This window comes from Thalassophryne amazonica, chromosome 1 (assembly GCF_902500255.1).
Source record: "Thalassophryne amazonica chromosome 1, fThaAma1.1, whole genome shotgun sequence".
Taxonomy (NCBI): domain Eukaryota; kingdom Metazoa; phylum Chordata; class Actinopteri; order Batrachoidiformes; family Batrachoididae; genus Thalassophryne; species Thalassophryne amazonica.
In genome coordinates, this window is record NC_047103.1 from 119,611,027 (window position 1) to 119,625,730 (window position 14,704).

Genomic DNA, 14,704 nt, shown 5'->3' on the forward strand with positions numbered 1-14,704 from the left:
CCTCCAGCCATTGCCTGTGCCTCATTGCCCCTGGTCCCACATCGGGCTAGATTTTGTCACGGGCCTCCCTGCGTCCCAGGGGAAGACAGTAATCTTGATGATAGTGAACCGGTTTTCCAAGGCAGCCCACTTCATGGCCCTCCCGAAGCTCCCGACTGCCCAGGAGACTGCAGACCTCCTGGTCTATCACGTCGTGCGTCTGCATGGTATCCCCACGGACATTGTCTCAGACTATGGTCCTCAGTTCTCCTCACAGGTCTGGAGGAGTTTCTGTAGGGAGCTGGGGGCCACGGTGAGCCTGTCGTCCGGGTACCACCCTCAGACCAACGGTCAAGCAGAGCGGGCCAACCAGGACCTGGAGCAAGCGCTTAGATGTGTCACCTCTGCACACCCGATGGCCTGGAGTCAACATCTGGCCTGGATCGAGTATTTTCACAACAGTCAAGTCTCGTCATCCACCGGCCTCTCCTCATTCAAGGTCTGTTTGGGGTACCAGCCCCCGTTGTTCCTGGCAGTGGAGGGAGAGGTCGAGGTGCCCTCAGTCCAGGCCCACCTCAGGAGATGCCGTCGGGTGTGGAACAAAGCCCGCTCTGCTCTCCTGAAGGACCGGACGCGGGCTAAGGTCCATCCGATGAGCCCCGGCCCCAGCTTATCAGCCTGGGCAGGAGGTGTGGCTATTGACCAAGAACATCCTTCTGCATACGGACTCCCCAAAGTTGACTGACCGGTACATCGGACCATACAAGATCCTCAAGGTCGTCATCCCGGCCGCAGTGAAGCTCCAGCTCCCGGCTTCACTGCGGATACACCCGGTTTTCCACGTCTCGAAAATCAAACCATACCACACATCGGACCTCTGCACCCCTGGAATGGCGCCGCCTCCTGCCCACATCATTGATGGAGAACCGGCGTGGACCATCAGAAATCTCCTAGATGTATGTCGGAGGGGTCGGGGGTATCAATACCTGGTAGACTGGGAGGGTTATGGCCCGGAAGAACGCTCCTGGGTGAAGAGGAACTTCATTTTGGATCCCGCCCTCCTGGCGGATTTCTACCGGAGGCACCCCGACAAGACGGGCCGCCGAAGAGGAGGTACTGCTGGCCCACCACCAGTGGGCGCCCTGCCTGTTGGCATTTTTCGGGCTCCAGAGGGTGCACTGGCCATGTGGATCCTCCAGGTGCAGCGTTTGGTTGTCAGCTGTCTGTCATCATTCATCACCTCATCCATAAATGCCTGGGAGAGACACCATAACTCTGCCGAGTTATCAGCTTACCACGCAGGTAAACCAACTCAGCCATTTTGTGCCGTATGCACATTCATTGTTACTGAAGTCTTTGCAGTTGTGACTTATACTTGCAGCTTGTAGCCGAGTTTGTGGAAGTTGGAGGAGTTGGCGTCTCCACTCCTCACTTCTGACTTACTAAGTATAACAATTGACACTGCACGTCCTCCAGTTTCCTCTGCACTCTGGGAGTATCTGGATTTATTCCTCCAAGAGGATTTCTGTGAGTTGCTCACTGTTTGCTGGGTGTTCACACACCCACCTTAATCTGTTTTTGCTCCTGCCAGCAGTACCAGGTCTGACAGCCACGAGCGGTGGCCACCTGGGGAAATCAGGACTTGGCGGCTCTGGTGTGTTGCAGGCCTCCGTTGGCGGTGGAACTTCGTGGGTCCCGGCTCTTCTCTGGATAGGTGTCTCCTACCCTCGGGCCTGCCCACGCGTCACCATTTTGGTTATTGATTGACTCAAGCATATTTGGTTGTGTTGCACAATTGCATAATAAATTGTCATTTATTTTGAATTCCTATTGACCGTTCATTTACACCCCCTGGCATGGGTCCGTGCATTTCACTTTCCCAACAGGTACTGTGTTGTACTCTCATTAGTCACAGTTCGAAAACATGTATAATATCATCAATATTACATATTTTAATGGTTTTACAATTATTTAATTACCTGAATGCTAACCATATGTTGTTACGTAGGTGCTAGCATGTTGTAAATAGTACTACTGCATTCCTCATCCTTGAATATGTAGAATTAGCCACCAAAATCAAGAACCTTGATAGTCTAGAGCCAGGAGATTAAATCACCTGGTGGAGTCAGTGGCTGCAAAGAAAACCTGCACCCTCTTGGCCCTTTCTGGAACAAGTTGGCGACCCCTGGTCTGGAGCCTGAGCAACTGATAAAACAACAACTTGTGGCAGCCATCTTGGAAAATGGCCACCTCTGTGATGCCCCTATAGCCAACAATGATCTGTTTGGCATGCTCTAACTGTGTGCCAAATTTCAAGCTTTTATCGTCAAAGTCACGATTCACCTCAAATATTGCACATGTCTGCTCCACTACTAGGAAGTTGTCTATAAAAGTGAAAAAAACTTGACAAGCCTTAGAGCCCCTTCACACATAGTAAGAATGTGGTCGAAGTGTGCATGAAGCAGGAATCGTATGCAATACGTGTAAAATCGTAGCTGCTTCCAACACCACGTACACCTGTTGCTACAAATATTTGTGGACACCAGCAGCTGAAAGCCAGAGTGTGCGCTGTGAGAGCCCATCAAACCCTCTTGCAGCAGGTGTCGGCCAAATTCCAGCTGACACACACGAACATCAAACACCGCTTCTTTGACACTTAGAAAATGTGTGGTCATTCACACTATTAGCATGACAACAGTCAGCAGACAGTCACTGTCTAGCTGGATGTGAAATATGTATAAGTGTCCCCATGAGTGTGGCTTTGCAAGCAGACACAGTGACATGTTGGTGTGTGCACTGAACTGACAGGGGGGTATGGCCACCAACAGGAGTGGCTGTGGAAATCTGTGGGTCTGTACGTCACGGCTGGGGAAGACGTACTGTGTTTGGACAGACATGAAGTAACAATTGCCCACTTTGACGTGCGTCTGCTTGCTGTCCTCACATGGACATACATAAAATCATATATCGCTGTGGAATGGGCTGCAGCGAGCGCGCACATGGCGCACACATTAACAGGCTACACCAGGTGAAATGGGCCGTCAGAAAATAACGCGCAGCGGGTGATCTGAATGTCACGCCACCCGCATTAGCTTTGTTCCACATGATAGTGTTTCTGTCCTGCGTTGCACCATTTACAAGACACATGTCAGGCAGGGCAGGACACGCACGTGGGGCCAGGTGGACATGTAAACACGTAAAAGTAAAAACAGAAGAGAAAACAAGAGCGAACAAGAGAGTGAGTGGCTTTGTTCTGAAACTTTTAAAGTGGACTCTATGTCACTAAGCCTCACCCATTTGGTGTATAGTTTCACTCAGAGATTCAGAGACTTCAGATGCAAAGTTAGAGAAGTTTCAAATACTTAAAGACATTACATATATTGACATACACTTTGTTATTAGGTACTTTTAACTACACAAAATATAATTGGTTTCTGAACCTTCTAAAAACAAACCACTCATTAAAAGAAAACATTTCACCATGGCAAAGCATTAATAATTCAAGAATCACTTTTAACATACACCAAGTTATCATAGGAAACATGTCAGGTTAAATTGGATATATGCAAATAGTGTTTTGCTTAATTATGCACATGAAAAAAAATTATAACTTTCATACATGGATAAAATAATGTTCTTTGCAACACAAAGTGGTTGTGTCCTTCGAACTGTTGACTCCAGGGGAAGTTATGGTTTTGTCAAGGTTCTGAGTTTATTACCGTTACCTTTGAGCAGAGACATTCTAGAATATCTGGTGGGCTGGTGCACCAATAACAACCTGGACCTGAATGTCAACAAGACAAAAGAGGTCATTGTTGATTTGTAGCTGTTGAGATCATCCAGAGCACCAAGTTCCTGGGGGTTCACATCTCTAGTGACTTGATTTGGACCCGGCACACATCCTCCCTGCATGAGAAAGCCCACCAGCAACTGCAGTTCCTCAGATGGCTAAGGGGAGCTCACCTTCCCCTTAGATCCTCACCACTTAATACAGGGGCATGGTCGAGAACGTCCTAACAATCTGCATCTCTAGCTGGCATGACAGCTGCACAGCCATGGACCGTAAGGCCCCGCAGAGAGTAGTGAAAGTTGCTCAGAAGGTCATTGGTGTTGTGGAACGAGGAGGCCTTGCTCAGAAGGTGGATGGACACAACTGCAGACTCACAGACACAGGCGTAGGAGCAATCAAAAGGCTTTATATTGTAATCAGGCAGTGGTTCAGAACACAGTTTAACACTCAGTGATGTGGAGGTTACAGACAGGGGTGAGGCAGAAGCATGGTCAAAAAACAAGAACAGTTGAAAACACGGAGAGACAAAATACGATGGGCTAAGACAAAAGCGTAATAAAAAAATAAACAGAGCAAGGTCAAACGTGGCATGGCAAAACAGGTCTGTGACAGAAAGGCTGTAACGAAGATTCAAGGAACAATGAAGTAACAGAGACAGACAAAACACATGCGGCTTAAATACACGGCGGGTAATCATGACATGATGTGACATAGCTGTGGGGAACGTTCAGGAAGGGGGCGCGGACGAATGAGAAGAGATGAAGAAAGACTGGTGCTCGAGACGAGAGTTCAGTGACAAAGGGAGTGTGACAGACAGAAGCAGAGGCAACAAGGATATGTGACAGTAACACTACCCAAAACCAACAGTGATGAAAATAAAATACCTAAAACAAAGATGAGCAAAACCAAAGGCCTAATAAAATACCCACACAAAAGGAACCAAGACACAAACTAGGAAAACAAAGGGAAAAAACAGAAAAGAGATCATCAAAACAAAACCAAGACAGAACTCAGTAACTGACTAAAGTATAACAAACAGAAAAACGTAGGTTGGGTCCAGACAGTAGAACAGATGGGAAAACTTGCAAAATCAACAGTGCATCAAATACTTACTTGCCTCATACAGTAGATAGACAAACACATCCACACTCACACCCATGGTCAATTTAAAGTTTCCAATCCATCTAACCTGCATGTCTTTGGAAGAGGCAGGAAGCTGGAGCATCTGGAGGGAGTCCATGTGAACACGTGGAGAACTTCCAAACTCCACACAGAAAGGACCAGGTGGGAAGCAATCCCACAATGTTCTTACTGTGAGGCAACAGTGCTAACCACGCATCCAACATGCTTGTTGTCATTGAAAATGTTTGAATTAATAGTAATTTGTCTATTAATCAGTGATTATCAATCAATTAATTGTCAGTTATTTTCATCATCGATTCATCATTTTGAGAAATGTTTTTCAAAGTTCAAATTCTCTGATTTCAGCTTCATAAATGTGTATATTTTCTGGTTTCATTACTAATTTCTTTACTCCTTTCAGACCATAGTTTCAATATCCTCCCAAAACCCCTAAAAATAAAGGTGTAATATTTTGAAGGATGAATAATCCATTTCTCAGAATAAGTATCTACAAGGAGAAATAGATCAAGAGAAAAACCCCAGCAGAGCAGATCAGGACTAGGCCCACGTTAAGCAAGATTCGGGTTCTCAGAGATTCATGAAGAATATCATCAACAACCCTCTCATATTCCTTGACTGGAAGGGCTTGAGTTTTGGATGGTTTCTGCTGGACTCCACAAACGTACTGTAAAACCACCATGCACTTGTCACCTCCCACTACAGCTCCACTGCACTCCTCCACATCTTCACCACCGTCCTCTCCCCAAATCTTACCTTTGTCTTCAATTTTAGGGTCAGAATTTAGTGAGTGACAGCAATTCTGGATTGGTAGCTGGGTTTCTGTGTTGTTCATAACAGAAGCATTATTTTGGTGAGGACTCTGTTCTGTGCCTTCGACTTTTTTGGATTGGTCGTTTCCATCACCTACTGCAAGCGTCAGTGGTGTCAGTGTTTTCATTTCCTCTCCATCTTTTCCCTTTCCCTGCTCTTTTAGTTTCTTTCTTTGTTTTAACCCCCACAGAGTTGTGGTCCTAATTTGGTCTCTTTGGGGTGGAGATGTGCAGAGACTCACAACTATAGTCAACAAAGCTGACAAACAAAACAAAATGGTTGCCACATACATAAAATGGACATCTTTGATAAAAGATGGACGCTCATCTGGCTGGTCACAGTGGGGTTCCTTGTAAAAAAAAAACAAACTCAGACGCAGTAACCCAAGTGTTAACCCTACCATCCCACCCCAAAAAGTTCCAGTCTCATTGCAATGACACCACAGAATACCGAGCAAGAAGAGAGCTGCTATGGGTGGAGTCAAATAATCTGTCACTTCTTGGATATAGTAGAACATCTGCCCTTTCTGCATTGTGATCACAACCGGTACCCAGGCGATGCTGACGACCACCATTAAAAACACAAACAGTCTCCCAGCTATCACCAGCTCCCTCGATGAAGCCTGCTTTCGGAGCATCTTATAAATGTCCAGGGTAAATATGGTGCTCGCTGAGTTGAAGATGGAGTCCAGTTCACTCATTATAGCTGCCATCATCACGGCCATCATCATTCCATGGAGACCTACCGGCATCACATGCATGACCAGCCGTGGGTAAGCCAGATTGCTGCAGCCAGCAGGGGAACCGCACACTTCCATACAGTGCTCAGGATTAATACACACCAACTCATCAGCAAAGAAGATCCTGGAAATCATTACTGGAACAATGAACACATTAATGTGAGGCAGTGACTTCAAAGAGACTTCTCAGGGTGTTACATGTGTGACAGCCTGGTCATGTCACACAGCAAATTAAGTAGAGCCAAAATAATACTTTTAGACTCAATCTCAACACTTTTAAAGTGCCAATATGGGTCTACACCATGCGGTGTTATTTCAGTACTTAAAGGTGTTAACACATAACATAACATAAATAGAGTTATTATTAACTCTGCAGTGAGTTGAAATTTAACACTTCTAAAGGGCCTTTCACATCAGACACCACAAATGTGACATTTACTTGCATTTACAAGCACAGACGGCGTTCACTCGTGGAAAGGGGGCAGAGTTTTCTACGTCACCATGTTTCTGTTCTGCTACTGAACAGGTACGAAAATCTGCATGTTTGCGAAGACACATGCTCCCCAAAACCAATAGCACTCAGTCTGCGAGTGAAAAATGGACAGAAGATTTAAACCTCATTACACATAGCAAGAATGTGCAGGAATCATGCAGAATCAGCTGAAACTGGAAAAAACCCAAACTTCGAGGCGCAGTCAGGACACAGTCCGACAGCCTTGTAGGACCGCCAGATGGCCACGTGAAATGTGGGCGGATCCAGTCCACACACCCGCACAACCGCAGCCCAAACATTGTCGGACAACAGTACAGAGATACAGACTGCTGTCAGACTGCACCAGAAACATAAATAAAGCACATAGACTGGTGGACGGTTGCGACCGAGTGCTGTCACTCACTCAGTCACCCACTCATACACCGATTCACTCATCCACTCAAACCCTCGTGCACACTGACCTGAGCTGGACACAGCGGCGGCACGATGGACATGTGTCTGCCTCACATGACGGACTGTCAGCACCGTGTCCATAGACGCAGCAAGACAACGGCGATGTGATATGCACATGGAGTACACGGAGAGGCTGTGTCGTCAGCTAATGGAGCACACTAAACAACAGCTCTGTGCTGACCGTTTGGATTACCAGAGCGCAGAGTGCGCAGGAAGGCACCTGCATAGATTATGTCTTATGTTGTGGTGGACGAAGCATTTTTGAGCCACTGTTGTCGGCACACGGAGCGCATGGGCCGGCTGAGCTCCACCTGTTTGCATCACTAGTGCGTGCGCTCAGGACAGCGACTGCATGGATAATCTTTATATCTTTAATCTCCTCTTTAATCTAGAGGTGTGAACATGTCATGTATCTGGTAGCAGCCTGTGAGCAGGACCTTATGTCTCTTTTGTCCTTTATTTCACAATTATGACAGAGTTTTTGGAGCGAGCAGCAGCACCACAGCAACAGGAGCGGAGGTTTTTTTATGTTATGTGCGCGCGCAAGCGAATCGTCCATACTTATTAACTACACAGATGTATAATAAAACAAATGGTGACTGGTTTCTAAACACAATTATGACAGAGTTTTTTCGTGGAAGAGCGAGCTGCAGCAAGCAGCGGAGTTTCTTTTTTATTTTTATTTTTTAATTGTTTACATGTGCGTGCGTGAACGGGACAGTTGGTCCTCAAGCTGGGTCCTGCAGAGGCGGAAGGACCGCTGAAAGCAGCCGTCATCCAGACTCAGCTCCTGCAGCAAATAATGATACTCCCTGTATTGGGAGCTTTTCACAACAACTCGCTCTGTGTGATCAAGGTCCGTCGTGTTAACTTGACTGACAACCGGAGCCGGCGAGCGGAATGGAAGCTCCTCCTATTTGATGACGCACCAGGGCGAATTTTCGCAGTAAAAGCAGACCGACACACCGGGCGAAGGAGGCGCGTCCGTCGCCACGCGACCACCGCGAATTTGTAGCGTCTGATCGCACCCGGTGTGAGCGCGACATTAAATAGATGAAAATCATCATCTATTTTTGGCATTCCTGCTCCTGCCCGCTCCCGTTCATTTTTATTCCCATCCCATCCCAATCACGGGATTGATAAAATTTTGACTCCCATCCCACGGGAATCCCGCAGGAATCACGTGACCCACGGGAATTCCTGAAAAATGTCATCCTCTATAACACGTGCAGAATGTGGCTTGGCACTGTCTTGTTGAAATTAGAAGGAACATCCCTGAAAAAAGCAGCATGTGTTGCTCCAAAATCCCCACACCATCACAGATGCTGGCTTTTGAACTTTGTGCTGGTAACCATCTGGATGGTCTTTTTCCTCTTGTCTGGAGGACACGACAGCCATGATTTCCAAAAACAATTTGAAATGTGGACTCATCAGAACACAGCACACTTTTACACCGTGCGTCTGTACTTTTTAAATGAGCTCAGGCCCAGAGAAGGCGGCGGCGTTTCTGGATGTTGTTGATGTATGGCTTTCGCTTTGCATGGTAGAGTTTTAACTTGCACTTGTAGATGTAGTGATGAACTGTGTTAACTGAAAATGGTTTTCTGAAGTGTTCCTGAGCCCACGCGGTAAGATCCTTTACACAATGATGTCGGTTTTTAATGCAGTGCCACCTGAGGGATCCAAGGTCACGGGCATTCAATGTTGGTTTTCGGCCTTGCTGCTTACTGTATGTGTAGAAAGTTCTCCAGATTCTCTAAATCTTCTGATTATATTATGGACTGTAGGTGATGGAATCCCTAAATTCCTTGCAATTGAACATTGACAAACATTGTTCTTAAACTGTTGGACTATTTTCTCATGCAGTTGTTCACAAAGTGGTGATCCTCAACCCATCTTTGCTTGTGAACAGCCTTATGGGGATGCTCCTTTTATACCCAGTCATGACACTCACAATTAGTGTCCTCAGTTCCCAAATGCTTATTGAGTGTTGTTAGAAGGAAAAGTGATGTAACACAGTGGTAAACATACCATTGTCCAAGGTTTTTTGAAATGCATTGCAGGCATCCATTTCAAAATGAGCAAATATTTGCACAAAAACAATAAAGTTTATCAGTTTGAATGTTAAATATCTTGTCTTTGTGGTGTATTCAATTGAATATAGGTTGAAGAGGATTTGCAAATCATTGTATTGTTTTTTTATTTACATCTCACACAACGTCCCAACTTCATTGGAAATGGGGTTGTATGTAGACTGCTCTGAGACTGCAGTCCATCTGTCTTCAGACTGCACCTCGACACTTCCTGACTGTAGGTGCATGTGTCATTCGGACACCAGTCAGCCTCAATCGGCCTATGTGATAGGGGTGTAAACAGCAAAAAGCAGAACAATTTTTTATAACCTACAATGTTCAAAGTGATTTCTTTTTTTTAATGTTCAACAATTCAGAACATAGCATGATAGCAAATATTTATTTACTGTCTTTTTCCTGGTCGAAATGCAGATATATACTGTATATGAATGAAGCTACCTTGCTTAAAAATATAGACATTACTTTTCATATCACTGTTTTTACTCAAAAATGTTCAAGGTACTTTGTCATTATTATTATTACTAGCGTGTTGCTTGATTGGGTAGTGTTTATAAAATAGGTAGCTGACATTTTTCAAGGGTGGTAATAAATTAAACAAAGCTTGTATAATGAGTTGGAATGGCATGTGAAACCAGAATGTTTCAGAACGTCAGACCTCAACAACCCTTTTATTTCCTGCTAATTATGTAATTTTTTAATGTTAATTTATGGTCTTAATGTATTTATAAATTGTTTAGATTCTTGTTATCATATACACATTATTATTATTATTATTATTATTACTTGCATTTTGTCATTTGATTTTTAAATGGACCACAATAGAAATAAGAGTTTTCACTTTCATGTGTCATCCATGTATTTTTTTAACATATTTACTTTTATACGAGGGTAGGCTGAAAAGTTCTAAGGTTCCCCATGAAGGAGTAATGCATTAACTACATTATAGTGAGCCTTAGAACTTTTCAGCCTACCCTCGTATTATGTACTTACATTGAACTTACTCAATAAAATCATGAACATATGCACTCTTGCTTTTAATAAAGACAATTTACTGCCCCCTGCTGGAAAGGCGTGTGAGTCCAGAATGTAGTTAACAAAGTCCATTGTTCAGTGTTGTTACCTAATATCCGTAGCTTCTCCAAAAATATTAGTCCCATCAACATTCTGTTTTGGCGGCATTCATCCTTGACCCAAAACATAATTATACCAAACCGCAAATGTCAACTCTCTCGTTTGTCTGGGATTGAATTAACAACATACACCTGCAGAGCTTTTTGTTTTTCTGTGTTCTGCCGTAAGCAGGTGCTTCTATTTTTACACACGCACAAAGAGAGATGGTAGCAGAAGACATCAAAAGCACTACACTTGTCACTCATGGTAACAGCAACATGACACTTAACTGATTAAACCAATTGAACTTTAAAAACACAATGAATCAATAACACTAACAACACTGTTAAACTAACATAAACCACAATAACAACATTTAAAACCCCCAAACCCTGAACTCCCATGGTGTATTGCAGCACAATGCCTATTGTTCACTGTTGTTCGCTTATATCGCTAATTTCTCCCAAAATATTAGTCCTATGAACTTTCTGTTTTCGCAGCAGTCATCCTTGACCCAAAATACATAATCATACCAAATGGCAAGTGTCAACTCTCCCCAGTTTGTCCATGATCGAAGCCATACACACAAGATCTTCTTGCTTGCCTCTACTGGTGGTTGGCTCTCACTGCGGTATTGTATCACTTCCTGTTCCGGAGCACAGTGGTGTTTTTCTGTATCTGTTAGCTGTTTAATCTGCGCAGTTAGATTGATCTAGTTATCTAGATTACGATTTGTTTCCCAGTGTAATCTTTACGTGCCTTAACTAAAGCACTCCTTCTGCTGAATCACCTCTAAATTATTTACACATTATTCACTTTGCGTGTTTTTAGGAATCCGCTAGCTTAGCGTAGCTACTAGCTCTTAGCCGATTTAGCATGGCGGCTTCTCCTGTCTCTCCCGCACTTTTCTGCTCTGGGTGTGAAATGTTTAGTTATTCCTCGGCCTCCTTTAGCAGTAACGGTACTTGTAATAAGTGTAGCTTATTTGTAGCTTTGGAGGCCAGGCTGGGCGAATTGGAGACTCGGCTCCGCACCGTGGAAAATTCTACAGCTAGCCAGGCCCCTGTAGTCGGTGCGGACCAAGGTAGCTTAGCCGCCGTTAGTTCCCCCCTGGCAGATCCCGAGCAGCCGGGAAAGCAGGCTGACTGGGTGACTGTGAGGAGGAAGCGTAGCCCTAAACAGAAGCCCCGTGTACACCGCCAACCCGTTCACATCTCTAACCGTTTTTCCCCACTCGACGACACACCCGCCGAGGATCAAACTCTGGTTATTGGCGACTCTGTTTTGAGAAATGTGAAGTTAGCGACACCAGCAACCATAGTCAATTGTCTTCCGGGGGCCAGAGCAGGCGACATTGAAGGAAATTTGAAACTGCTGGCTAAGGCTAAGCGTAAATTTGGTAAGATTGTAATTCACGTCGGCAGTAATGACACCCGGTTACGCCAATCGGAGGTCACTAAAATTAACATTAAATCGGTGTGTAACTTTGCAAAAACAATGTCGGACTCTGTAGTTTTCTCTGGGCCCCTCCCCAATCGGACCGGGAGTGACATGTTTAGCCACATGTTCTCCTTGAATTGCTGGCTATCTGAGTGGTGTCCAAAAAATGAGGTGGGCTTCATAGATAATTGGCAAAGCTTCTGGGGAAAACCTGGTCTTGTTAGGAGAGACGGCATCCATCTCACTTTGGATGGAGCAGCTCTCATTTCTAGAAATCTGGCCAATTTTCTTAAATCCTCCAAACCGTGACTATCCAGGGTTGGGACCAGGAAGCAGAGTTGTAGTCTTACACACCTCTCTGCAGCTTCTCTCCCCCTGCCATCCCCTCATTACCCCATCCCCGTAGAGACGGTGCCTGCTCCCAGACTACCAATAACCAGCAAAAATCTATTTAAGCATAAAAATTCAAAAAGAAAAAAGAATATAGCACCTTCAACTGCACCACAGACTAAAACAGTTAAATGTGGTCTATTAAACATTAGGTCTCTCTCTTCTAAGTCCCTGTTGGTAAATGATATAATAATTGATCAACATATTGATTTATTCTGCCTAACAGAAACCTGGTTACAGCAGGATGAATATGTTAGTTTAAATGAGTCAACACCCCCGAGTCACACTAACTGTCAGAATGCTCGTAGCACGGGCCGGGGCGGAGGATTAGCAGCAATCTTCCATTCCAGCTTATTAATTAATCAAAAACCCAGACAGAGCTTTAATTCATTTGAAAGCTTGTCTCTTAGTCTTGTCCATCCAAATTGGAAGTCCCAAAAACCAGTTTTATTTGTTATTATCTATCGTCCACCTGGTCGTTACTGTGAGTTTCTCTGTGAATTTTCAGACCTTTTGTCTGACTTAGTGCTTAGCTCAGATAAGATAATTATAGTGGGCGATTTTAACATCCACACAGATGCTGAGAATGACAGCCTCAACACTGCATTTAATCTATTATTAGACTCTATTGGCTTTGCTCAAAAAGTAAATGAGTCCACCCACCACTTTAATCATATCTTAGATCTTGTTCTGACTTATGGTATGGAAATAGAAGACTTAACAGTATTCCCTGAAAACTCCCTTCTGTCTGATCATTTCTTAATAACATTTACATTTACTCTGATGGACTACCCAGCAGTAGGGAATAAGTTTCATTACACTAGAAGTCTTTCAGAAAGTGCTGTAACTAGGTTTAAGGATATGATTCCTTCTTTATGTTCTCTAATGCCATATACCAACACAGTGCAGAGTAGCTACCTAAACTCTGTAAGGGAGATAGAGTATCTCGTCAATAGTTTTACATCCTCATTGAAGACAACTTTGGATGCTGTAGCTCTTCTGAAAAAGAGAGCTTTAAATCAGAAGTGTCTGACTCTGTGGTATAACTCACAAACTCGTAGCTTAAAGCAGATAACCCGTAAGTTGGAGAGGAAATGGCGTCTCACTAATTTAGAAGATCTTCACTTAGCCTGGAAAAAGAGTCTGTTGCTCTATAAAAAAGCCCTCCGTAAAGCTAGGACATCTTTCTACTCATCACTAATTGAAGAAAATAAGAACAACCCCATGTTTCTTTTCAGCACTGTAGCCAGGCTGACAAAGAGTCAGAGCTCTATTGAGCTGAGTATTCCATTAACTTTAACTAGTAATGACTTCATGACTTTCTTTGCTAACAAAATTTTAACTATTAGAGAAAAAATTACTCATAACCATCCCAAAGACGTATCGTTATCTTTGGCTGCTTTCAGTGATGCCGGTATTTGGTTAGACTCTTTCTCTCCGATTGTTCTGTCTGAGTTATTTTCATTAGTTACTTCATCCAAACCATCAACATGTTTATTAGACCCCATTCCTACCAGGCTGCTCAAGGAAGCCCTACCATTATTTAATGCTTCGATCTTAAATATGATCAATCTATCTTTGTTAGTTGGCTATGTACCACAGGCTTTTAAGGTGGCAGTAATTAAACCATTACTTAAAAAGCCATCACTTGACCCAGCTATCTTAGCTAATTATAGGCCAATCTCCAACCTTCCTTTTCTCTCAAAAATTCTTGAAAGGGTAGTTGTAAAACAGCTAACTGATCATCTGCAGAGGAATGGTCTATTTGAAGAGTTTCAGTCAGGTTTTAGAATTCATCATAGTACAGAAACAGCATTAGTGAAGGTTACAAATGATCTTCTTATGGCCTCGGACAGTGGACTCATCTCTGTGCTTGTTCTGTTAGACCTCAGTGCTGCTTTTGATACTGTTGACCATAAAATTTTATTACAGAGATTAGAGCATGCCATAGGTATTAAAGGCACTGCGCTGCGGTGGTTTGAATCATATTTGTCTAATAGATTACAATTTGTTCATGTAAATGGGGAATCTTCTTCACAGACTAAAGTTAATTATGGAGTTCCACAAGGTTCTGTGCTAGGACCAATTTTATTCACTTTATACATGCTTCCCTTAGGCAGTATTATTAGACGGTATTGCTTAAATTTTCATTGTTACGCAGATGATACCCAGCTTTATCTATCCATGAAGCCAGAGGACACACACCAATTAGCTAAACTGCAGGATTGTCTTACAGACATAAAGACATGGATGACCTCTAATTT

At 43.8% G+C, this 14,704-nt stretch overlaps 1 protein-coding gene across 1 annotated transcript in view; it reads right to left on the bottom strand.

Moving 5' to 3' along the window:
• Positions 1-5,386: 5,386 nt before the first annotated feature.
• The window catches only part of LOC117513619 (sodium/myo-inositol cotransporter-like), a 91,846-nt gene continuing 82,528 nt past the window's right edge, over positions 5,387-14,704 (bottom strand). The window contains exon 5 of the mRNA XM_034173844.1: positions 5,387-6,598. Within this exon, the coding sequence (XP_034029735.1) occupies positions 5,400-6,598 (1,199 nt within the window). The 3' untranslated portion in view covers positions 5,387-5,399. The remainder of the gene's footprint in view (positions 6,599-14,704) is intronic.